This window comes from Rhea pennata, chromosome 4 (genome assembly GCF_028389875.1).
Source record: "Rhea pennata isolate bPtePen1 chromosome 4, bPtePen1.pri, whole genome shotgun sequence".
In the NCBI taxonomy this organism is placed as follows: Eukaryota; Metazoa; Chordata; class Aves; order Rheiformes; family Rheidae; genus Rhea; species Rhea pennata.
In genome coordinates, this window is record NC_084666.1 from 28,211,452 (window position 1) to 28,234,778 (window position 23,327).

The window sequence follows — 23,327 nt, forward strand, 5'->3', positions numbered from 1 at the left end:
CAGCAAACATTTAGAAAATGTTTTTGGCTTGAGAACGATGAATCTGTCAGAATGGATATTTTTATTTTCTTGGATGCCAAAGGAACTTGTTATGAAAGGAATTATCCCGTCAGAGTCAACTAGAATACAACCTGCTTATAATTGCCTGTTTGCTAATGGAGCTTTTTAAATAAATTTAGCTTTCTACTCTGACACGCTCAGGAAAATGAAATGGAGATACCTCAATACTTGCTGAAATTCACTATCCACATTCTGAAATTAGCACATGCAACTTAGGACTTGCGATAAAAACTGGAATATAAACTTTCCATCCTCTATTTGTAAATGTCTCTTCATGCACTCAAATCAGTTAACGCTAAATTGTTTTAATTAAGCATCTGGAGAGGATCTCTTTAGGAGGTGTAGTTTAAAGAATCTGCTGCTCCTTAGCAGCAAAGTCAACTTTTCTACGGCTTCTGCCTGTGTGCTGCAATCTGGCATCTATTCAGTTGAGCTAGCACAATGGTTTTTGATAACTGAAAAATTTAGACAAAATTTTCTATATGTTTTTAATTTAAAATTACTCTAATAGCCTAGATAATAGTGCAGTCCCTCAGGTGCTTGTATTGGACAACTAAGGAGGTTGTGATCAAGAGCAAAGTGGGGTGGGAGAAGGAGCTGCAGCAGGCTTTGGTGCTGAAGGCAGCATTTTGTGCAACTGTGGTCTCCTTTGGCTGCTTATAACATTCCCCCCTTCAAAAAAAAGAAAGAAAAGAAAGAAAGAAAAAAAACCTTACACTGAATGAAAGGATTTTTAGTAAACAACTCAGTACCAAGCTGTCTGGTACAATAGAGTTCAACTTCATGTTCAAGTCTACTGCTATCCCTAGCCTAATTGTTACAGTACCAATTGCAGCCCTTTTTCTAGTATCAGAAGTGTGGCACTATTCTTTTAAAAAGTGTATTTTTTCTGCATTTTTTTTGTCTAGAACCTGCTTAGGTTTACTGTTGCGCAGTTTTTGCTAGGCCTATGCTAATCAGTTTACAGTATATTCATGTGTACTGTCAAAACTGTCATGCCTTAAAGGGAGTTTAGTTTCTAACATCTAGATAAGCTGCAAGTTGATTTAAACTGATTATCATAAAGTTTTAATCTCTATCTTTCAGTTTAATATTTTGCAACATAGATTTCTTTTAAAATATAATTCATTTATCAGTTTGGCATAAAATATTTCCAGCATTGAAGAAGCTGATTTTATCAAAACTGACAATTTCCTTTGATTCTCCCTTGCTGCACCAAAGTTCCATTTTTCAAATGTATTAAAATAAAAGGTAAATTTATGAGTAAAATGAAATAGGCTAGCCATTTAAGTAGCTATTTGAATCATATATCATAACCTGGCAACTAGGTGAATTGAGGTATCATGCTGAAAGTGTTTGTCAGTAGCACCACTGATTTACAATTACTTTAGCACTGGAAATTGAAACATGCAAGATAAATAGCAGAAAAAATTATCCAGTTCTGGACCTTGTATTGCATATTGGATTGAAGCACGTTGACAGAGAAACCACAAAGCATTAAACCAGGAGGTATACAGAAGGGAATAATCCTACAGTCAGTTTGAGGAAGCCATAAAGTAATGTATTTTAATAACAAAGATTCTTAATGCTTACTTGACTAGATGAGAAATACAGAAAATACAAGTATGAAATTCTGAGTAAATGAATTGTATGCCAAGATAGCCAACTTTTTGGCATACCTTTAAGAATTTCATTTGGCTGAAGTGTTAAGTTGTCAATAAAAATTAACAAAATATTAATCAGCTCTGGCAAGTAGTGTAAGTATAGACCTTTATGTTTGAAGCAGTGACACTTTAGCCTAATCTGATAAAGACAGATCTGACTTTTTTTCTAACCGATCTGGCAACATAGTAATTTGTATAATCCTGGTGCACTTGAAAAATACTTCCTGAAAAACTGATATTATCTTGTGCTTCCTTTCTTTAGTTTTCTCATTTACAAAAATGAGGAATACTGGAAAGGAATGATCACCATGTGGTTTTCTTCATAGGCTTACTTTTGGAGAGGCTTTTTTAAGTAGTAGATTTGAACAGTACTTAAGTTTTTAAGTTTGAGAGTTAAGAGCCATAGTTCTCATGGCAGCTAATACCATAGTAATGGTATTAGGGTGTCCCTTAATTGTGGTTATGTTTTCTGCTTTATTGTGCCAAGCAGGTTCATGGTATCCAGAAATATCAAAAGAAGCTTTTGCCAAGCTTAACTGTTTTCTCCTTTTAGCCCATGCTTTAGAGAATTTCACAGGTGGATAGATGGCATTGCTAGTTTTGTGGTGCCAATCTTTGGGTCACTACTGAAATATTGTGTGATCTAGGCAAGTTTCTGAATTCTAGAAAACTAGACATGAACTACATTCCCATATAGTTAGATTCCATATAACTACAGTATATGTATCTTACTGTTCTGTCACCCTGAAAGAGGCCAATGCAGGAGATATTCTTCAAGTATTGACTTATTTAGTTTTATCTGTATATGTTAATACTGTCTCAGGGATTAACTAGAGTTCTTGGACAAGAGCTAGGATGAAATGTAAGAGGAATGAGAACAAGGTTGTTTGAGTTTTAAAGAATTTGAAATGGCAAAAATCAGAGGTAACTGACTCAAAGGTATCATTTTATTATTTAATTTTGTATCTGGAAATCACATCAGATTTTTATCTGGCTGGCTAGGATAATGCAGTGGTTTCTAAGTAGTAGCAAAGAACATTCTTTTTCTGTCAGTATTTTAAAAGTTAAGGACCTTTTTTTCCATTGGGCACTTGCTGTTATTTTATAACTTCTGTCTTTTTCCAAGATAGGTTAATATGCAGGATTGCATCAAAAGTTAATTCAGCCTGGAAACAAGATATCTGGGCTTCTTATACACACTCATGTTGGTATATACAGGGATAACTGGAGGATTTTATGGCAAAATACAGGGTGGCTGATCTTTTGTAGTGCATTACACTTCATTGTATGCTCCAGTATGTATGTAATTGCATACAGATCGTATGCTGTGGTAGTTTAGCTGCTGTCTCTTGAGTTGCTTCCCTCCTCCTTTCCAATGCATAGATTGAACATCTTGTGTGGAAGAACAGAACTCAGGCCTAGTAATTTTAGATGATTTTTACTGGGAAAATAATTGTCATTGTCTTGTCTTCTCCCACGCCTTTCACAGTAGGATTATGTCTAAGAGACTAAACTGGAAAACTCCATGGCAACTAAAATGTTCTACTTGACTTGTCTAGTAATTAAATCACACTGAAAATATTGTATAGTACCATATTCACCGATTCCTTTAGTATAATTTGCTACTCTCCTTCTGTTTGTACAGTTCTCAAGAGACAGAGTTTGTACAGTAATCCTTTCAGCGCGGTCAGTTATGCAAGCTCCTACAGCCCAAATACTAGTAGCCCCTACAGCAGTGGTTTCAACTCTCCCTCCTCAACACCAGTGAAACCTGCTTTAGTGAAACAACTCATACCTTCTGGTACCTCAGGTAAGTGCGTCCTCCCCTCCCCTTACTTTCAAAAATACTTTGCTCAGGTAGATTCTATTGGCATGGAACTATAGTAAGAAAGACACCGAAACCTGCTTGTTTTTTGTGTGAAATTTATGTCATGTGATATTTAAGCTTTTTAGGAAAGACCTTTTGACAAACGACTTGCAATGCAATGCATTAAGAAGATATTCTCTGGATCTCCATGTCTCTAAGGATAACAATGCATATTAGCTGTTAGACCAAAACTCCTTGCATTAGTAATGTGGAGTTCCGAACATATGTAATTAGCTTCCAGAATTAGCTGTCTAATTGACTGGAATATAAGTTGCATAGTACATATGTGGTATTACTTATTCTTGTATTCTCTGAAAAATTTGGTGTAGACAGTGTCAATGCATCCTTCAGTAGCTCTGTGATGTGAACAATGTAATCCAAAGAAGAAGCATATATTTCAGTTAAAGGCATTCCCTGAGGCTTTGCAGTCATCCATAGAAACAGTAACTTCTGGCAGTGTTTTCTGCCTTTATTTTGGACCTTTGACTCTTTCTTTGAATCAGGAAAGTATCTCTACAGTGAAGTCAGGAGGTTGGCTTATAATATTTCCTTTGACTCAGATTAGTTTGCAGGGAAGGTAAAAGAGTGTTTCATTGACTGTACAGTTGTCTGTAGTTCACTGTGGAGTTGTAAAGAGAAGCCTGCATTGCCGTATATTCCCTGGAGTCATTACCCAAATCTGTTTTAATCTAGGTAGCTCTGCTCTGCATTATATGCTGCAATCCTCTACCTGACTGCAGTATAGAATGATGGAACATAGCTAGTAACAGAGTGTTGACAGGAAGGCAGCGAACAGGAAAGAGTTGTAGTTTAGCGAAGGTGTGTATGTATAACAAGAAGTAGCATTTTCAGATAAACTACATAAAAAAACATTTGAAAATGAATCAGTATGCAACAAATCAGCGAATTCCTATTGTATAAGAAAGTTATACAGGTATTCAAACTTAACTTTTACAACATGCAGAGAAGAGAATGAAAACACAAGCAGAACAGGTATGCAGTTGCTCTTTCTGTAAGAGCTGTGCAAAATTCATAGCAGTTGAAATCTGGTACATGTGAACCAGATTATATGTCATTAATTTCTTCTGCCGTTGTAACAGTGATTTTACGATGTTACTCATTTTTAGAATATAATGACTAAGCTCTGTTTGCTATAAGTGATATTTTCAGCCTAAGTTTGCAATCAGTGTCAGCCTCAGTGTCTAGCATTACTCTGTTACTTCATTTTCTTCTTTAGGTCATCTTAAAAGTTCAGCAGATAGAAACCCTCCACTGAGTCCACAGTCCTCTCTGGACAGTGAGTTAAGCGCTTCAGAAATGGATGAAGACTCTATTGGATCAAATTACAAGCTAAATGATGTTACAGATGTGCAGATTTTAGCACGAATGCAGGAAGAAAGTAAGTATTCTGCATTAAATCAAATCAAGCAGAGTAATTGATCTTTTCTTATAACTGCAGTATCATTTGTCTATCCAAGTGTGATGGATTGCATCCTTAGATAACCTTCTACTATCCCAAAAGGATATAATGAGCACCTGTATGTTCTTCCAGTGTATGAGCAAATCAGTCTTGCAATGGCAATAAAGCAAAGGCTTGAGAAGAAGTAAATGGGGAAGTTGTTTGGAATGAGACTGATACCTGAATATTGCTAGGTTTGAGAACTAAGCACCAGAAGAAAGAACAGAAGAATCCTTTTATCAAAGGAGAAGGAATGATGAATTAAGGAGTCTGAGCAGAGGTAAGAAGTCAGGTATTACTTGGGAGACTTGCAGAGCTCTCCTGGAGATTGCTGGTGGAGGCTAGGGAAGGAGGATTGAATTGGTAAAATTGGAGAAGGAAGGGCATAGGCTTGAAGGATGAAGAAAAGCCATGTTTTATAATGCCCTTTATCTTTGGAATGTAATTTAGTAATATAACTAGTCTATTGCTATCTTAGTGGACGTGTTGAGAACAAGAAAGGGTGAATGCCAAAGCACTTACGGTGCATCTGTTGGCAAAAGTCTTGTACTGATATGGCATTCTGTTGCACTTCTGAGCAGTAACAGGGGGAAGAATGGTAGAAGAGCTGTTGTAGTTATTAATTGTGGTTGTGAACTACTGGAGATGTTTAAACTAACTGCGTTTTGGGGGAATATAGGCTTTAGGTGGAGAAACACTTTCTCACTTTGAGACATAGGCTTTGGAGAGTGACTAAGTAGCAAGAATGGGAAAGAGGTGCAGATTGTAATATGGATGTACAAAGTTAATTCTTCTGAGAAGGCTGGCTAAGGATTTTTATCTCCAGGCTAAGGAGAGGAAATTGCTCTGTAGAAGTGTTCTGTAAGAACAAGAGACAAAAGAAATGCTGAAGAGAGTGTAAACTTACAGCATATACTGTATGCTGAAAGGATGGTGGTTAGACTGGACTATTGTCAGTGGACTTCTCAGGATATGGGTGCTTCCCTATGTAGTTCAGGCTTGTTGATGTCAATGCTTAAACCAGGACTTAAATCACCAAAATGTGAAGTCAATAGGGCAAAGAACAGATGTGAAAAGTGCTGCTATAGAAATCTCTTTTGATTTAGGTTTAGCTGAGTCTTTGTCTATCTTTTGGCCCCTCCAAGGCTGCAAAGAGTTGTACTTCAAGTTATATAGTTGAACCCTAGTTTCTCTAGGGGTAGCTAATCATGTAGCTTCTTTGCTACATTTACTAAAGTAGTTGTTACAGGACATTGTATGATACCAAATCCAAGATGTGGCCTGTGCTGTGAGTTTTGGGGGTCAGAGAAGGGAGGGCCAAGTAAACAACACAACTATACTGGTGATTGCTATAAAAGGAAAAGGAACAAGCTTGCTTACTGTCAGAGATCATCAGCCAGTAGATAACTTTCCTGAATACTAATTAGTATCTTGGATACCAGATACTAATCTGGAATTAATTTAATATCTCAAATAAAAGGAATTAGGATGAGCCAAGTGTGAGTTCAAGAACTGGGGTAGGTATTTGTGTGCGCTGTTTCTGCTTCGAGCTGTTTGTATGCTGTAAGCAGGTAAACAATGTTCTCGTTGCCAGGCCTCCGGCAAGAGTATGCAGCAACTGCTTCTCGACGTAGTTCAGGTTCATCTTGCAATTCTACAAGACGAGGCACATTCAGCGATCAGGAACTTGATGCACAGAGTTTAGAAGATGAAGAAGATGGCACACATCACACAGTGCACCCTGCTGTTAATAGGTTCTCACCATCACCTCGCAGCTCTCCCTGGCCTTCACCAAAACAATCTCCAAGGAATTCACCTCGTTCCCGATCACCTGCTCGAAGTATAGAGTACAGTAGAGTATCTCCCCAACCTATGATTAGCCGTTTACAGCAACCTCGTCTTTCACTTCAAGGCCATCCTACAGATTTACAGACTAGCAATGTCAAAAGTGAAGGTAAAAAGCTCTGTCTCAAATTAATTATGCAAGTTGTAAAGTAGCTGAGTAGTTTCAGTAGAGAACTATGTTCAGTGTGCAGGGCTAAAATGATTTTCTTGCGTACCATCAAGATTTAATCTGTGAGTTGTTAAGGAAGAAGCAGACCGAGCATCGTGTAAGTTTTGCTGTGGAATCCTTACAGTCAGATGGGTCAGTAGGCATCTATTTTATTTTAGATGTTATCCTGTCATTTTGGGTGACTGAATCTATCTGTGATAGGCAAATGTATGAGAATAAAGCAGTGCAAGAGGATAAGCAAAACGATCATTCACCAGTAGGGTCAGGCCATACAGATCACAGCATAATATGCGGGAGAAAACTGTGGTCAGGTAAGAATAGCATGTTGTAGCAATTTACACAGGACTGTGATTGCAGAGTCTGAGATAGCTGAATGCTTTCTAATGACAATGTAGCACCATGAACTCGCTGAGCCTTAAAAATATTAGTACTTAAGTCATGCCTCGGTTGGACATTTTAGATGTAACAAGCTATGCACACTGCTGCACAAAGAAAAAAAAAATGTAGGAAGCTTATACTATACAGTCATGGAACAAGATGACGTAATTCTGATATGATTTTGCTTCTTGAATGTACTTTGACCTGGTAGTAAGCCAGCATAAGCTCTTTAACTGGGCTGAAATTTCACATGCATATTGCCATTTTAAGAAATGTAATTGTTATCTGGCAAATACAATATTGCATCATAAAATATATTAAATTTAGAAATAATGCATATTTAGATTTTATTAATTCACCTTCACCTTATTTTTTTTTTTTATGTTTTCAGGTGAGCTGAATATGAAGTGTCTGCAGTAGAAATGATGTGGAAATGTATTTTTTTAACTGTTTGTTTTCTGTTGGACTTTTTTTCCACTATGACAGTGAAGAAGTCTATGCTACTTACAGAATTTCACTGACTAAGAAAAAGTCAGGGGAACCAGTGTGCTAGACTAAAGCTTTTTGGGAAGCTGATCCTGCAACTTTAGCTAATCAAGAATATATTTGTAAGGACTAGCATAAGTCATCCAGTAACAATAGTTTGTGGGAATTCTACATATATAGGAAAACATGCAACTCAAAAGTTAATGAATTATATTGTGGTTTAGCTGAAATTCCTTTCCCATTCTAGGGTTCATGAAAGTCTTAACGCATACTAGATGAGCTACACCAAAAATATCCTAGGAGAGGCAAGGAACTCAAAGCTGGTATCCCACATTCCAGAGGGATCAAAAGGCAGTGTGTGATCATGTGTTTCTGAAATGCTTCAAGGAATTCTCTTGCAGTGGTTTTTGCACAGCTGGATGTTACTTGGAGATACTCAAAGGGCTGATACACTAACAGCTGCACAAATTACATGTTGTGATATCTCTGTATTGTTTCATACAGAAAAATTAAGGCGTAGTCTTCCAAACCTATCCAGGACATCTAACATCCAAGCTGAGTCTGTGAAAAACAGCAGAAGTGACTCAAACTTCCAAGTGCCAAATGGAGGAATACCTCGCATTCAACCTCAAGCCTCAGCCAGTAAGTACCTTCCTTTAGTGACACTCAGTGTACGTTTCAGAATTAAGTGATGTTACTGAGCTGTTCCAGTTTTATGGCAGAAAGAACAACACTATGCCACTGGAGATGCTAATCTTGATTTTTAATTTATCTGTATTTATCTGAAAAACAGCTTCTTGTTTGGTAGAGAAATCAAGTATTGAATATATTGAAGTATGTCTGTTGCCTTTCAAAAGGAGTAGTTTCCTAAAAGCATATGTAAAAGCACTATCCAGAGTATAAATACACTAGAGTTGGACATTTCAGAAGCCATTTATTTTCTTATTTTCTCTGGTTTGCAGAAGGCATGATGCCTTTTACTGATGAAATCTATTGTCAGACTATAAAAAACTTTATAATTCTTATTTAGAGGATTTTCTTTTTAAGTAGAGAAAGCTGATCTGAAATCATTCATGCAAGTCTAACTCTTGTTTGCTGTTTCTTCTCTTCCGTTGTTTTGTCACCTGGAAGTTGTGTATTCAAATACATACTTTCTTTTTCAAGTGTCAGTATCTCTCAGTAAATGTTTGTGTGAAACTGAGTCCCATGAAACAAATTATCCCAGTGTTGGGTTAGTGGCTGCTAGTTTGTCCAGCAGTGAGCTGCTAATATCAGAATGTTTTTAATCTTACAAGTCTTTTAAAAACAGCTACCTGACCTTATTAGGGAAAAAAAAAAAAAAAAAAAAAAGCAAAAGCAAATGAAGCTCAAATATTCTGTGCTTCTTTTTATATACCAGTATTGACAATTCACGATGTTTAAATGTTGCCTGACCATTTTGTTTTCAAAAAAGCTTCAGATTTAATCATAAGCTTGACATTTTTAAGGAAAGAACACATCATGAATATTATTATATGTAGAATCTTGAACTAGAAATGTTCTATGGCAAAAGTTCATCAATATTCTAAATACTTAACAGTAAATATAAAATAATATTTGTGAATGAAAGTAATTTTTTACCCATTGATCAGTAAAGACATACTGGCATACCTGGTTGTCATTGCTAACTAGTCCTTTAAAACAGTGTGTTAATATAACCAAAAAATACAGTTAAAAATACAGCAAAAAATACAGTTAAAAGCAGAATGAAGAATACACGCCATTGCAAAAAGTGTAAGATTTCTATGTTTGTAGTGCCTCAGACTGGATATAAAGACCATATGGACCATCAGACCCCAGTGTGTGATGCTGTAGCCAAGAAAACTAGTGTGACCGTGTGATCGTTCATATGGGTTACCCAAGCATCCTTTTGCCTTGCCCCCTTCTTCCACTATTCACGGATGCTCAGAAGTTGGGATTTATAATTTTAAGTGCACATGTGTAGTTCTAATGCAGGGCTGTCACCTGTTAGGCTTATCAAACTCTAACACATTTATAGCAGTTAAATAGCAGTTCTCCAACTAGTTATTTCTGTGATGAGAAGAATAAACTGATGTGAAAGACAATGACACAAAAATTATTTTCTAAAAATCCATTGAGATTTTATTTGGGGTTTTTAAATTGAGTGAATTGGTAGGAAAGAGCACATAGTGCATTTTACTTGGCCAGAATGCTATTTCCAACTATAGCAGTATATTCGTAGTGAAATTTCATGGTAAGATCAGGCAGCAGAAGTCCAAATACTCAATGTTTAGTGAGTTAGTTCACTGATGGAGCCAATGCAGTGTGACTCGTGTATGCATATATAGATTTTTAAATTAGCGGATGAAAAATCATGAAAATTAGTAGGTAAATTTGCTTGCCTTTTATGGGAATTTTTCCCCAAATGTGAACTACTGTAGAACAACTTACATTTGAATGTAAGTTAAGTATCATTAATAAAGCCCAGATTTCTAGCTTTTACAGTTTCCCTGCTCTTACAGATGTTGCTATTGACAATCGTAAAACGGTTTGTGTATGAAGTCAATGAGTAAGTATCTTTGCTTAGTCTGGATTAAAAAAAAAATCTGAAAAACTGTATATTGTATAAAAGTTTCTAGAATTTTGTCTTTTGTATTGTATGCTTTTTGTTTCATTGGTTTTATATTTTGTCACCTTGCACAAAGCACTGTTAAACTGCGGCAATTTTTTGTTTTCCTTTGCAATGACTTCTGGGATTCAAAGCTTCCCCCATATACCTGCTAGTTTTGCATGAGCTTACCTTTGCAAGGATGCTGGCTTGCCACCCAAAGTCACTACTTTTCTCCTTGTCAAAGATCTGCTGTTCATAATTTACTTGCGCATTTGCTGTGGCTGCGATACTGAACTTGCTATGGGTGCTGACATTCAAAATGAGTTAGGAATCCAGTAAGTTTCTGAACAGGCAACTCCTCTTATGCTTACATAGGCAAATTGTACATGTTTGCTTAAAGCGAACAGGGAAAATATTTAAACTATTATATATTTAGAAGTACAACTGTAAAATGAGAAGACATTTGGTGTTTTGAGTTTTAAGCTGTAATTTGGTTTAAGAATCCAAATTCTCTTTAAAAGTTATTTCATTTGCTACACAGTCCACCACTGAAATATTTACTATAAGCAACTATTGATGATTTATAATAGAATATCATTTTTAAAAATGAGTGACTTATGTATTATTTGTAACAATTAAACTTTTCCTGTATCTCTGGTTCTCCATGCTGTTAGGCAGAGCAGAATTTTATGTAAAAAGCTATTAAGTATTTCACCTTAAAGGATCGGAAGATACAGTAATACTTGACTTGTATTCTCCAAGGAATCGGTATCTTTGTTCTAAACTTTCAAATATTTCATCTGTGGGAAGACTCTGTTCTCTGTAGGTCCTATGCCACACAGACTGTGCAAAGCTGTAGAAACTCTAATGTGATTTCCACTTAGGCACTATGTGCTTTGCAGTGGATTAAGTGTGTAATACTTTTTTACTTATCTAGCACTGTTAGCACAAGGATATGAAATCCTAAAGCAGAGTTAAATATAGTTCCTGGTCAAAAAGGTAAGCTGTGGACCGCTCAAACTATCAGTAAAGTAACTGTAGTCTGTTTGCCAAGAGACAACTGCTTGGGATGTAATAGAAGGAAAGGTATGTTTGAGGAAAGTGAGGATTCGAGTTTGGTTGTTCTGAAATAAACATATTTATTCAGTATTGTACTTTAAGCATGCCCCATTTGTGACAGGTAACATAATAATATATGATGCAGTTCTAGAGTAGCAAATACTGTGGTAATGTTGCACTCCACGCTCATCTCATAAACTGCATGTTTTCTTGACGTTATTCTAATTGCACTGTCCAAAGTTCTTTTCAGTGATATAGTTAACATAATTATGTAGCTATCAAGAACTTTCCTGGAATCTCCATTGAGAAGGCAGGAATTTGATACATATATTTTAAATCGTTTCCACATCATCCCACTTCTAACTTGCAAATAATGTAAATAATGATGGGGGAAGAAACTTAGTGCCATATACGGTAGCATATTTAAATCTAACTGAATGAAATTAGAGCAGACTAAATTCATGATCATAAACATGAAAGAAGAAGCTGTTCTTGATTTTATGTGGTAAAACAAAAACACTGATTCAGTAAAAAATGGTATTATGGAATACTTGTGGGCAGAAACACTCTGGCCAGTGGTCTACTTCACTAAATTCCTTTAAGAGAACTGATTTGGGAATTGTGCTCATTTTTAAACAGTTAACTGTGTTTAATCAACTGTTTATGAGTATGACTTAGAAAGAAGTTTATAGCAAAACCACATGTCAGAAGTTGAGTAAGAACTGCATATTGCCTCATGCTTTTTTTGCCATCACAATCTAGAATAATTTTTGCTCTTAATAGGCCATAGGCAACATTGTATCATGTTTATAAATGCTTTATTTCTTTTTTGCTACTTACTGAAAATAGTTTTTAGTTAACTATTAAGGTTAAAATTAATAGGCCTAGACATGTTTTCAGGATGAAGGTAAAACATGATGCAATTTGTTTGCAGTTCACAAATTATTGTGAAATTTGAACTGACTGAAGTACGGGAGTACTAGTGGCAGTATATCAAGTTTAGAAAATAGGATTAATAGAACTAATATTTTTCTAGTTGCTCTTTCTCCTACCTTCTTCATCATGATAATCACCAAATTGTGTTAAGTTTACTGAGCTTCCATACTCAGGGGAAGATCTTTACACACAGCTGTCCCTCCTCTTTCTTCCCCCCTCACCAGGGAAATAAGCCTTACTAGTGCTATCAGTTTTCTGCTGGTATAAATGCTACACACTGAGGTGAGCAGAAGTGTTTATTCATACAAGGCATTTTAACAAGCCTTTGTGAAGGCAAAGCTTTATTTCATCAACAGCTTCTTTTCCTCCTACCTTAAATACGCTGCAGTGAAAATATGCTGAATCAATGCATTCCTTCTGGCCATAGATAATTTTCTCTTTGCCAAGTTTCCGCAGCTCTTGGAATACTGGCTTCTCTCTTGGAAATCTGTAGGCAGTCGAGTCATTTCAAGGCAGTATCTGTCAATGAACATTGCTACAAAAGACAGGGCACAAGAACAAATTAAAAAGTCAGTTTTGGGCATACCATCCATGCTGGGAGCTGATAATATTGGGGTTTGTGTCTTCCCATTTTAACTTTGAGTTCTTTTGTATACTTTTTGGGAGAAGCAGAGACACCTTTTAAAATTGCTTAAGTTTGCATAACTGAAAAATGTAACTTGTTTTTGTATAGTGATCATGTTTAGACTAAGATTTGTGCTTTTGTACAGTGTTAGAATAATATTTTGAAAAATTTTGCTTTAAAATGAAAAGTTTAGTCTTACTAGGTCAAATCTGAGAGCTTAGTTTTCATCTTTTTATCTAATCTTTCACTCATATTGCTGTAGCATGTTTGCTGGGTGGCTTGTTCTCCCTTTGATATATTAATTTTTTTTTTTTTTTTTTTTTTTTTGCCTTTCTGGGTTTTTTGCCCTGCAAGAAGCTTCTTCACTCTTACAGAATCTGCGCATTTTGCACTGCAAAATCTCTGACACGCTCCTTTTGTAACTCTTTGTCATTAAGAGCAAGTACCATTAAAAAAAAAACCCCACTTCTCGAGTCATAACAGCTTTGAAAACTGTTATGCGTTTTACTCACACTGTTTCTTGATGCTTTCACAAGCGGATGCAATTCTGAAATTCCCAGCGAATTTTAGCTTTCTTATCTTTTTAGACAAATATAACACTTCTTGTCTTTCAACAGCTCTGCAAAGGCAGAAAAATTTGCCTCGTGCTGCCTTCAAAACCAAACAGTTTCTTCAAACTCCATCTACAAAAGGAGGTAATTAACTTACGACCTCTTATCAAGCTCCAGCAAATCTCAAATAATTGTTCACCTGTGTTAAATCATGCATATTCTAGATTAATAAAGGCACTGTTGCATGTAGAGATTAACTGAGTGGACCTTGATGTATCAAAGTAGATAACTTTTTGTCTAAATATTAAAACACAGCCCAGCATCATTTGAAAAAAAAGAAAACATTAAACCTGATATTGACATAATACCCAAGGACTGGTGACTTCTAATACGAATCAAGAAGCTTGGATTAGAAGAGCAGATTTCTGAAGCCATATTTAGTAAGGCTATATTTGGATAGGAATATTTTTGATTGTAACCTACAGTTTGTAAAACCCCAAACCAAAATTGTTGTTCTTCCAATTTGGAAAAATACTCAGGCAAGTGAAAATATCCTTTACTCTGTGCTAGAAACAAGAGCTTATCCCTGAAAAGATTAACCTAAAATATCAGCTTGAGTTTTACACATACGCATACATGCTTGTGTTTTCTCTTTTCCTCTCAGAACTGGAAGATTATTCCTAAGATACGGCATAATTTAGATTTATATTTTTGTCAAGGAATTGGAAACTATTGTATAGAATATTCCAGATAATGGAATATTAATAATGGCTGAAGTTCATTTCCTTTGAGAAGAAAATTAAATAGAGTCTGTAATCCAATTAAGCAAATTTTAACTGATTTTTAATTAAGTTCTGGCAGCCTCATACATGATAGGTGACCTCTGTTCCACTACCAAGAAAAAGCAAGTTCATGGTTTTGGTTTTACATATAGTTAGTCCTGTTGTCTACTAAAATGTTGAAGATCTCATTTTTATGATCGTTTGACTTGTGACTGGTTTATAAACTACATATATATACTAGCTAAAGGATTACAGAAATCCTTCATGCAGATGCTGAAAGTAGATCAGAAAATGTGTATGTTTCTGTCACTGGTTTAACAATGCCAACTTTAGCCAACTTTGTTCCATGTAGGAGGTTTTACTATCCTGTCTTCCTTTTAAATTACAAAATGTAATGACTTTGAAACAGATTCACAGGGCTAAGCAGAAGTCTGCAACAGTTTTCAAAAATTTCTTAGCCAATGGAATAAAAGTGCTCTCTTTGGATAAGACTGCCATCTCTATTCCTGCACAAAGCTTTCTGTGCTGTCTTTCTAGATGCCTTTGCCTTCATCTGGATGTCTAGAAAACTTAAGAGCTCGATGGTCTAGTCCAGAGCTATTGAAACCTGAACAGAAATTAGCTTGTCTTTGAGTTTATTTGTAAAATTTTATTAAAGCCTCGAGAATTATAAACTGAGTGCATTGCACTGTCAGTTAGACATTCCTGTTTCTAGTTGCTGTCACTGGTCATGGAGAACAAGAAGAACTCAGCATGTCTGTTTCAGTTGTTTGCTATTTTATATTCCTTGGCATCTTGATTTTCTTATTTCTGATCTGAGATTCTTATGGTAGAAGCATTACAGAGAATAAAAAAACCCTTTTGTTTCAAAAGGGTAAATGACTGAACAAAATTGGTTTTAGTTCCTTAAAATGTTGTTCATTACATAGTTTAACACCTTCACGCAAAGACTTTGATGCTTTTTATCATCTTCTGTAAAACAGTTCAAAATACGTTCAAATAACAAACTCTTCTACCTCACTGCAACAGATTTGTTGAGGCTTATATAGCAGTGTGGCATCAGTCAGATATTAGAGCAGCTTACTGTCCCCCATTGCCTGATCTCATCTGTTCTTTCCTATCGGTCTTAATCATCTCATAATGATGGGTATGATACAAAAACTGTATCAGAGTCAGTCCTGGTTTTGGAAAAGTGGTCGAGGCAGTATGCAGCGGTTGGCTTTGGGATGCGATCCAGCCATATGCAGCCTCAAAGCTTCCTGCTTGGTCAGGTGGTAATCACCCTGCCTATGGTCAAGGATGGGAGTCTTAGAGGGTGGGAAATCTAAATGTCATCGCTGCACAGTGCCATACATTCTTACTGTTGACAGAAACATTAATTATATCTGGGTTTAGTTGTCTAGTTTCTAAGGAGATGGGAGTTGTGTAATGTTGTTACCACAATCATTGCATGTTTTTTATTAAACATATCAGCTCAGTACTGCATGTTGGGATAGAATATTGGATAGACTTTGACTAAGGCAGTACCTCATTCCTTGTGATCCTGTTTTATATGTTAAATAGACCAAACTGAGTTTTATTAAATATCCAAAACTGCTTTAAGACAGAATTCTTTGTGTAGAACAGAATTATGAGGCAGTTTGCCAGTGATTGCATCATGTGGACTGCTTTGGCGATCACAGCACATGAGAAGACAATTCATTCTTTTATGTCAAAGAGTGAATGCAGCTCTCGGAAATGCCTGCAATGTTGTGTTGACAGGAAACAGTTTATGAACTGATAGTTCCAGTTGGAAGTATGGCAAAATATGGCCAAGAGAAAACTGGAGAGGGGAGAGGCTTAATTTACCAGATACTTACTTTCACTAGAAAGTGACAAAATTTCTTCAGTTGTAACTTTTCATCGATTATGTTCTGTACATAAAACTTTTTTCCTGTGGCGCCTCTAAGAGCGTACTAAGCCCTTAAGCAGGCCCAAAGCTAAAATGTCTTCGGTTTTTGTATACTATTACTGAACTGCAGCTCAATTGCTCATATGATGTTATATGAGTTTCCCAGCAGGTGTAATAATGAAAAGTAGAGTAATAAAAGCTCCCGGTGCTTAAACTGTAGAATCACTTGGAAATTCTTCAGATATGCTTACAGCAATGTTGCAGGCAATGTCACATTTTAACAACGTCTCATCATTCTTAAGCCTAGTAGGACTTCACTGCTGTTTTTGTCTAGTCATTCTGCTATTAATGTTTTCCTTAATCCATCCTCTGGCTTGACCCCAAGCTTTTTATTTTAAGGATTTTTATTTATTCTCCTCAGTACTTACTAACTGTCATGTATTGTTGACATCTCTATCACCTGTTTTGTCAGCTCTTCTGAGGAATGGCCTCATGCTGTGTTTGGTGTTGCTGCTTTCTGTGGAAGGGCCCTCTGGGATGATCCAAAAAGGCATTAAATCCCTTGCGATTTACATGTGTAATAAAGCACATACTAAACTTCCTAAATGTCACCTATCAGGAATGACTTCAAAACACAACCTGAAAACTGCCACTTTCCCTATACCACATTTGTAATCTCATTTTCCTGTCATTACTACTCTTCATTATTAGTGGCTCTAGCTTTTAAAATGATAGTAAAAGTTTTGTGAAAGACCATCTCTTTTGCTACAACCTCTGTATGCAAGTTCAGTAAATGTAAATCTGATCTTATATATTTTCCTGATTGAATCGATTGTCCAGTGTCTGCTACTACTGAATCCTACCCTAATCAGTTTGAAAAGCTGGTGACATTCTATTTAAGTATTAGGAAGATGGATTAGTTTAAGTATTCTGTTTAGTGATACATTACGCATATTTTGAAAAGATTTCTGATACTCATGAAGAAATGTGTTTAAGCTTTGGTGTTACTGTAAGAGCTGATGTTCTTTTTGTCACTATCTTGCTATGAACATCAGTTCCATTGTTTATTGCTGGCTCTCTAATAAAAATCAGAAGTAAATTTCTAGGTATATAATAAGATCTCTTGCAGTTACACTAATAGCATTGAGAAGAATAAATATGCTGTACAAAAAAAGTTGTTAATGGAGTACATTTGTATGTACACCTTGTATTAAGGGTTTGCACAATGGGCTGTATAGGAAGGCTAAATTTGTAAATGGATTTTTACTAGCATATAGGCTTTCCCAGAAAGGGCTTGTTGAAGGCCTGCATTTTACATACCAACTCTGATATGAAGTATTTAAATCAGACATTAGTGATACTGATAATTCAGATAATGTTTGTAAGAAGAAGGAAAGCTGTAAATTGTCATGGTTGTCTGGTTTGAGAGTCATAGCTGTATAGCCTAGTATCTTAACCGCTACAATAATTCCTGAATTTGATCATGTCATTAGGTGAATCTTAATTCAATTATTTTGGTTAAAAAGAAAAGCATAAAAGAAACATTAAGATGTGCTGCTCTCTGACAGTTTCATCATTGAAGACTAATATGCACTTTGACTCTATTTAAAGAATATGGCACACTAGAATCCAGTATTCTTGGATATGTTCTTTTCAGGAATGGAAATTCGATTCACATGTCTTAAGCAGCTAAATTTCTCCTCAAAATGTGTTCACCTCTATTTTTTTTTTGTCTTATTGGACTTATATAATAGTTAGTCTTGCTATTATTACTTGTAAATCCACATAAATATTCAGAGTAGGCAGATGGAGTGTTAGAGTTGTGATATCAAAACACATGACAAAGAGGACATCTGAATTCCTGTTTCTCATTGCTGCTTGATTGGCTGTATTCCATTATACATTCCATATTGTTTGAATTTTCATGTAAAGTCACTTCCGGTTTTTGAGTTATCACTTATACTGTATTTTCAATTTGAAAGTAACTTCTATATTTTATTTTCCAGTACCTTCTCCGAGTAAATTCCGCTCACCCGCAGCACCATCTCCCCTAGCTCTCCGACAACCAGTGAAAGCATTTAGTAACCATGGACCTGGTTCTGTTGCTTCTCCAGAAGCCACACAGCTGACACACAGTAGTTCTTCACCAGGGCCTCTTGCAGCCCAGAGTTCAGGCTTGCCGAGCCCTGCCACCAGTATTAACAGTACTACTCTTACCAGACCAGCAGGGACAGCAGGGATGAGGAGTGGTTTGCCCAGACCCAGTGCCCCTTCTACTGGGGGCATCCCAGTGCCTCGCAGCAAACTTGCACAGCCTGTTCGCAGGTGAGTATATGTCTAAGACTACCTTAATTTGAACTTTTCATAATGAATTTTGTACACTGTACTGCTTCTTCCTGTAGTTTGTTCTTTGACCTCAGTGTCTTTGGAAACAATGGAAGTGGAGTCCTCCATCTGAAATACTTACTCATGTTTCCAAAATAGATTTGGAACATAACTTAGAGTTAAAAGGTTACTGAAATGTACCTGGCAAGTGAAAATTCACTTATATCACTGAGTAATATGTATTGAAGTTGGAAGTATTTAAGTGCCGTTTGTAATCCAGAGGTCAAGCACTGGCAGTACAGTAGAACAGTTTCTCTCCTTGTGCAGCTAGAAATTTTAAGGAGGAAGAGATATTAAGGACAGAGGAGGCCTTCATAGCATTTGTTAAACTTAACATAAAAATCAAGACAGTTAAGTTATAGGACAAAACAGAATTTTCAACTCAAACAGAATCTCTGTGCTAGGATCCAGATGTGGAAGTTGCTTAATGTCAGAGTGTTTTGGAGAACAAGCACAAGAGACTTAAGTATTAAATGGAAAGGCTGCGTGGACAGTTTATCTTCAGGAGAATCGGAAGAAAGCAATGCTTAAATTTAGAGTGTGTGTTCCTAATGCCATTGGAGGCATTGCTCATGTAGATTTTCACTGAAGGTGTCACGTGAAAGCCAGCTGACCCAAGGAAGCAATCATCTGTGAGGAACAGTAAGCATCTAAGCATCACCTTAAATGAAGGTCTCCAGTATCACAGGATGGACAAAACAGGCATAAATAACAAAGTGGAGGAGTTTTGTTCTGTAACGAGGGTTGGGAAGAAGAATAACAAATGACTGTCCTGCATTGTGTATGAATCTGAAAGTTAGTAAAGCAATTGTTTTTGACAGGAAATCTGTAATACTAGTGAAGTGTAGTCCTAATCACAACAAATCTTACAGTAAAAAGTTTCACTTACTAAGCTATTTGGGGGGAAAGTTTACATACACAATTTAATAATGCAGTATCTGCAAACTTTTTAAAAAGTTTGACATAAGTAAAATATGATAATTTAAACAAGGATTTTCCTGTTTCTGCACCACTGAAAAAATGGCCTGTTTCTCAACATCAGCAGATTAAACTTGCATTCTCATAAAGTACAATAGTAAAAAGTTTTCTGTTCATTTATGATGATGTTTGATGCTGAAGTTAATTATCAACATACAGTATATTAAGCCTTTAACTGAAAATACTTTGTTTATGTTAAAATTTACTGCAGAAAGGCAAATAAGTGTGTATTTCAATGATTTATAAAATTCTTAGGTTCTTAGGTATTGTGCATGGAGACTTGAGCATTTAAGTATGAAACTGAAATAAATCTCATTTTGTTTTAGATCATTACCTGCTCCCAAAACCTATGGCAGCATGAAAGATGAGAGTTGGAAAGATGGCTGCTACTGAACTGCAAAGTTTCAGTGCTCATGGATACTTCCTCACCAGGCTAAAAGACAGCTTGATTATACAGACTGTTCAGATGTGACTTTTGGGATTTGTAAAAATCCCAGACCTCTCTGTCTCTAATTAGCACAAACTGGCAGAGATTATAAAGCAGCACTTTAATGACATCTAACATCAGATGTTTGGTGATCATACAATCGCTTTTACATCGCATTTACGAAATTGCTATCAGTTCTGTTGGGTTTTTTTTCCTTGCTTGCTAGAAGTGTATCAATTTGAGCATTTATGACAGTGGCCAATGGCTGGGTAAAAACCTAACAAATGCCAAAGAAATGTCCATCTTGAAAAGCAGCAAGTATAACAGCCAACTTACTTTGTCCAAAACTTCAGTCTGTTTTAATTCAGCAGAGAGATTGGTGAATATGTACAACTGAAACAAGACTATATTAATCAGAGTTAATACTTTGATTTCAGACTGCTACAGTGCTAGTGAAACATTGACTTTAACAATTGTATAAAATTCTTGTTGGGGAAAGTGGTACGTACATCCTTCAGAAAGAATCAGATGTTACTCTGAAGGATTAAGCAGAACAGTAAATAGTAGTCATAACTTTTTTTTTTAAAGTGGTAAAGGTTTGAATGTAGCAGATACACACAAATGCAATAGTATAGATTGCATCTTTCCTATGTTGATTTGATATATCAGTTTTACATGCTCTTGTAAGTTTGATTGCCAAAAGGGCTTGGTATCAGTTGTACAATCTTTCTAAACCTAAAATTCCTTGCTCAGGAAAGATGGCCTTTGCTATTGTAGCTACATTTTTAACACATGGCTTGCTATTTGGGGAAAACTTTTTTATAGCAGGTTTCCTAAAAAGGAAAGAGCAAGTAGTACTATTAATTTGTTCTTATACCATACCACTATGCTTACAGCCTGGAACACAACTGTAAATGCTGATAGTTAATGAGAAGGAAACACAACTATGCACTTGTAACATACAAATTCCAAGGTAAATGAGTTGTACTCTTGATGCCAAATGATATTCATTTAGGTGATGTTCCATGGTATGAGGGAGTTTACTGTATCCTATTTTTTTACTTTCATCCATTTCTTAAATTGGTTTATTTTAAATTGTAAATATTTTTACAGAAGTTATTGCCCATGTAAGTGTGTTTAAATATGTACTTTGCCTTACATATGTGTATCTGACATTACTGGTAACAGACTATGAAACCTGCTACATCTGTTTACAAACTATTAAATTCCTCTGGTGGCTCTGACTTACTCTAGCACTCACATCTTGGTCAGAAGAACTCAATCATATATTTAGCATTTGAACCATTGCTTTCTGTTTTGGAAGATGTCATGCAAATGTTTAAAACATTGTATTGGGTGGGAAGATGAAATGGAAGGGATTTTGTTTGAAGCTTTTTTAGCATTTCGGATGTACAGTTGATGAAATAACAGAACGTGAATGATATCTTTTGTGCAATGACTGACAAACACTAAAAGTTGGATTAGATGGTAGGTGGCCTTCAACCCCATTAGTATCAGAGTTGTAAACTGCTGGTGTACTTTGATTCCCACCACAGAGAGGATAACTAATCCTGAAATTCTAGCACTTGAATTTTAGGTCAGCATTGACATATTCCTGGATGAAAAGCCATGCAATACTACTTGAGTTGGAAGAAGCCAGATGGGAAGGAGAGGAGACTAATTTGCAGCTCTAATTACTCAAGCAGCTGTAGGCAAACTTTGGATTGACCAATGACTTCACACTCCAGACTAAGATCTGTGCTGAGACTTTCAAGTCAGGGTATCAAGTATTCTGTAAGTATCAAGTATACTGCTTTCAGCAGGGGTAAAGATCCCACCTTCCACCATTAGACCAGTATATACCACTGATCTAGCCGTGTGCCATTTTCTGGCACAGATGATGGATATTAATTAGTAAATATCTCATGTACCTACTATGCAGAAGAAAGAACTAGATCAAATGTACCTATTCCTATTAAAGTCCAAATTTAAACATTTCAGCATTTTACAAAGCAATGCTGCAGTCTTCATTGAAAATAGGAAAATTTTAATTGGTGGATTCTTTTAAACAATTAACTTTTAAATCTTGAAAGTCAGTTTAGAGGAAGATATTGGGGTTTTACCATGGCTGCATCAAATTATTGTGTTCCCTTAAGTAATTCATCATTTGGATAAGTTGAGCTTAACTTCTGTAAGCGTTCTTTTCTCTGCTATTCCACTCCCCCTGAAACATAGATAACAACTTCCTGAAAAGAGAAACTGTCTGTTTACTAGGAAGCCTTTGTGCATTACCAGTTTATTGATATCAGGAAATCGTGGGGCTCCGTGTTTAGAGATATACTGCAGAAGTGTGGAAATATGGATTTGATAAACTAGTGCCTATGATTTACTTAACTTATGTTTGATATAGTAGTAAGGGTTTTATGAATGTGGATTACTTTTTGTGCCAACAGCTCGGAATTGTTGTATGTATGTAGGCAGAAAGACTTGTTCTGCTTCCAAAGTTATTTAATTTTTTGTGTTTGAATGTTTTTGTAAGTGTTAAAAGTGTAAAATATATATATAAAATATTCTTACCATAAAACACTTCCTGGGTCATTATTTTTCTAACAAACTGTTTTTAAAAAGCCTTTAGAATTTTAGAAGACTTTTTTTGTTTTGTTTTTAAGAACTGTGTCAAACTGCCAAATCCTAGACCTTAGTTCTTACACATATTTATGTACCTGCAATTACAATGTTCCAATAGTTAGCAAGATCAATACTGACCCTGTTATTCATAAATTGAGTCTAACACTGTATTTGGGTCAAAACTCTGGTACACCGTCTGCCTTTCAGTTTTACAGAATTCTTCTCACTTCAGACCATTGAAAGAATGTTTTCATTTTGAAAATTCTGGAATTCATTCTTACACGAATAATTGAGCAACGTAAGACTGTAGCTAGTAAGCCTTCCCTAAACTATTCAGTGTAAGTTTTATCTATTTCAAATATGAATGCCTATATCTTTTGATGGATAACAAGAAGCCTTGAATATTTTTTAGGAGCAGTGTGTGGCCAACAACTCTTCTTAGCCATTGCTTTGTACTTGTGCCTTCTTCCAAGCAATATTTTATGCTTTTAGTGCTACATTCCTTTCTGTTGCCTGTTTTGACTTA

At 35.9% G+C, this 23,327-nt stretch overlaps 1 protein-coding gene across 2 annotated transcripts in view; it reads left to right on the forward strand.

The window, feature by feature from the left end:
• The window catches only part of SLAIN2 (SLAIN motif family member 2), a 38,661-nt gene extending 15,904 nt beyond the window's left edge, over positions 1–22,757 (forward strand). The window contains exons 3-9 of one of the 2 annotated variants that reach the window (XM_062575527.1): positions 3,370–3,534; positions 4,829–4,990; positions 6,645–7,004; positions 8,433–8,570; positions 13,777–13,854; positions 18,390–18,708; positions 20,073–22,757. In XM_062575527.1, coding sequence (XP_062431511.1) covers positions 3,370–3,534; positions 4,829–4,990; positions 6,645–7,004; positions 8,433–8,570; positions 13,777–13,854; positions 18,390–18,708; positions 20,073–20,139 — 1,289 coding nt within the window. In that variant the 3' untranslated portion in view covers positions 20,140–22,757. The remainder of the gene's footprint in view (positions 1–3,369; positions 3,535–4,828; positions 4,991–6,644; positions 7,005–8,432; positions 8,571–13,776; positions 13,855–18,389; positions 18,709–20,072) is intronic. The other variant, XM_062575528.1, reaches the window with a different exon arrangement.
• The last annotated feature ends 570 nt before the right edge of the window (positions 22,758–23,327 follow it).